The sequence below is a fragment of the Monopterus albus genome, unplaced genomic scaffold (genome assembly GCF_001952655.1).
Source record: "Monopterus albus unplaced genomic scaffold, M_albus_1.0 scaffold297.1, whole genome shotgun sequence".
NCBI lineage: Eukaryota > Metazoa > Chordata > Actinopteri > Synbranchiformes > Synbranchidae > Monopterus > Monopterus albus.
The window spans coordinates 392,965-395,359 of NW_018128177.1; the positions used below are offsets into that span (position 1 = coordinate 392,965).

The window sequence follows — 2,395 nt, forward strand, 5'->3', positions numbered from 1 at the left end:
TTCTCTCCCTCTGCCTCCTCTCCCTTACCTCCCTGGGCAGCAGTCGGGGCAGCCTGCTTGGGCTCTGCTTCTTCAATAAGCCCAGAGTTTGGAGTTTGATCCGTACACTGAGTGGCAGCCTCTTAAGCGCTTGTCTGGCTAGTTTTAGCACTACAGTGTTAGCCAGGTCTGCCAGGACCCCAAGGGGGCGTCTACTGAAACGCTTCACCCAGAGCAGGCCCTTGGCCAGCAGAGGGGTGTTACTGCAGCGAGCCTGATACTCTAAAGGCAAGCTCTTCAGGTGCACTGGGATTTTGGATTGGCGCACGCCCCAGTTTCGCCCAGCTTTGGGAAACATTTCATAGAGGTTACGCTCAGCAATGCCACCCAGGACAGACTGGCACATGGCAAACAGGGGTCGGGGGAGGCGGAAAAGAACGCGCATGTAGAGGCGGTTGACTTTACGGGGTGCTTGCTGGAGGAAGTCATGGGCCGGCCTGACAATCAGCACCACCACCAAGTACAGGGAGAGGAAGAGGGAAGGAGAGCTGAGGAATGAGGCTGAGATTAAAATCATGGGGATGTAATAAATCCCCAAACTGAGGGAGAGTCCTAAACTGAAGAGGCCATTGGCCCAGAGGCTGAGAGACAGGTAGGTGGAGAGAGACAGGGAGCAGCAGGAACGAAGGAAGAGGTATGAGAAGAAGAGCGCCAAGAAGGCAAGCTCAGCAGAGAGAAGAATAGAGGCTATTGAGGGCAGAGGAGGCGAGCGACGCAGGGAGAGGAGGAAAATGGAGAGTAGCAGCAAAGTGAGGTTGGAGGGTTGGGCAGCAGCGGAGAGGGAGAGGAGGAGGCAGATGGCATGAGAGAAGAGCGAAGGGAAACAAGTCTGGGTGGGGCGAGCGGGAGGAGAGTGGGAGATGGGCTCCAGCTCCTCTGGGGCACCAGGGAAGTAAAACTCAGAGAGCTCGTCAATCTCTCGCTCACGGAGCCGTCTCTTTTCTGGGGAAGGGAATGAGATGAGCTCTGATGGACAACCATCTGCCACGCCCCTGCCCTCTGCTTCTTCATCACTGTATACATGTGCAGTTTTACTGGGATCATCCTCATACTCCCACTGTACTCCTTCTACTTCCCTCATCTCTGTCCCTTCATCACCAATTTTCCACTCCTTCTCACCCTCGTCTTCTCTATCATCAGTTCTTGTTGGTTCGTTGTCACCATCAACCTCAGGGACCCTCACACCCTCCACCCCTGTAAAACCATCATCTTGGAATTCCACCCCTGCTCCATCAAGCTCATCCTCATCATATGACATCTCCTGAGCTACCTCCTCCCTCTGCTTTTCTAACTCAATGTCCCTCTCACCCTGCACCTCTAGTTCTACTACCCTCGCCTCACTGTCCCAGCTGCCACCTGGCCCCTCTGTTGTCTCGCTTGCTCCCTCCTCAAGAGGCTCTTGGCTCTGGGTGCTCTCACTCACTTTGAGGCTCTTGGGCTGTTGGCGGACCTCCACGGCGTGTTTCTGACGCAGCTCCTGCTCACGCCGCTTGTTATACTCCATCTGGTTGGTGAGTTCCGTCTGGTGCTGCGTGCGGATCAGCTCAGCCCGCGTATGCTGCACCAAACTCAGCTGGCGGAACTCCAGCTCCTGGGTAGACTCGTGGTGACGCAGCAGCATGGCACAATCCAAGTCCTTCAGAGTCTGCTTCTTGTTTAGTTCCTAGAGAAGAGAAGATGAGACAGAAGCAGGAAGGATATGGTAATATTAGGAAGAGAGGATACATCTGAGAGAAAGTTTTCTACAGAACTATGGAAGGCTTTCACCACACAGAAAACAAGCTTGAGCAGCCCATAAATACAAGAGTTTAGGGCTGTAGCGATTATTCGACTTAATCGATTATGATAATTAGTCGATTTGCATATTAATCGTCGACTTGTCATATGTAGGAAACAAAAAAAAAAATTGTAAGACAAGTTTCAGTTTCACACTCCAGAGCAGATGGGGGCGGTAATGCGCCAAAAGCTGGATGCCAACCGCCCTTTAAAAGGACGCAGAAGAAGATAAGTAGGAAGTAGACAGTAACGCGAGCATAGATACACATAGCACTAGCAGCATGGCGTGTCCGGGGAACTCGAAAATACCGCGACTTCGGTCACTAAAGGTTTGGCAGTATTTTAAGCACGTACCAAACAACATGGTGCTCTGCCAGCTCTGCACAGCAGAAATGGAGTTTCACAACAGCACCATGCACGAGCATTTGAAAAGGAAACATCCCAGGGCAGTTTCTCAGGACAACAGCGGAAGCAAGACGGCACCGTAAGTTCTGTTTACTTTTCATATTGTTCCTACCAAATGTAACAGTATTATCTTTATACGGTATAAAGAATGTGTTCTCGTCGGTAATTCTTTTTC

The 2,395-nt window shown here is 51.5% G+C and overlaps 1 protein-coding gene across 2 annotated transcripts in view; it reads right to left on the minus strand.

Annotated features, from left to right (window-relative positions):
- taok2b (TAO kinase 2b) overlaps window positions 1-2,395 on the minus strand; it is a 26,658-nt gene that overhangs the window by 9,558 nt on the left and 14,705 nt on the right. For both annotated transcript variants that reach the window (XM_020623315.1, XM_020623316.1), the window contains one exon: window positions 1,463-1,702. In XM_020623315.1, the coding sequence (XP_020478971.1) occupies window positions 1,463-1,702 (240 nt within the window). The remainder of the gene's footprint in view (window positions 1-1,462; window positions 1,703-2,395) is intronic.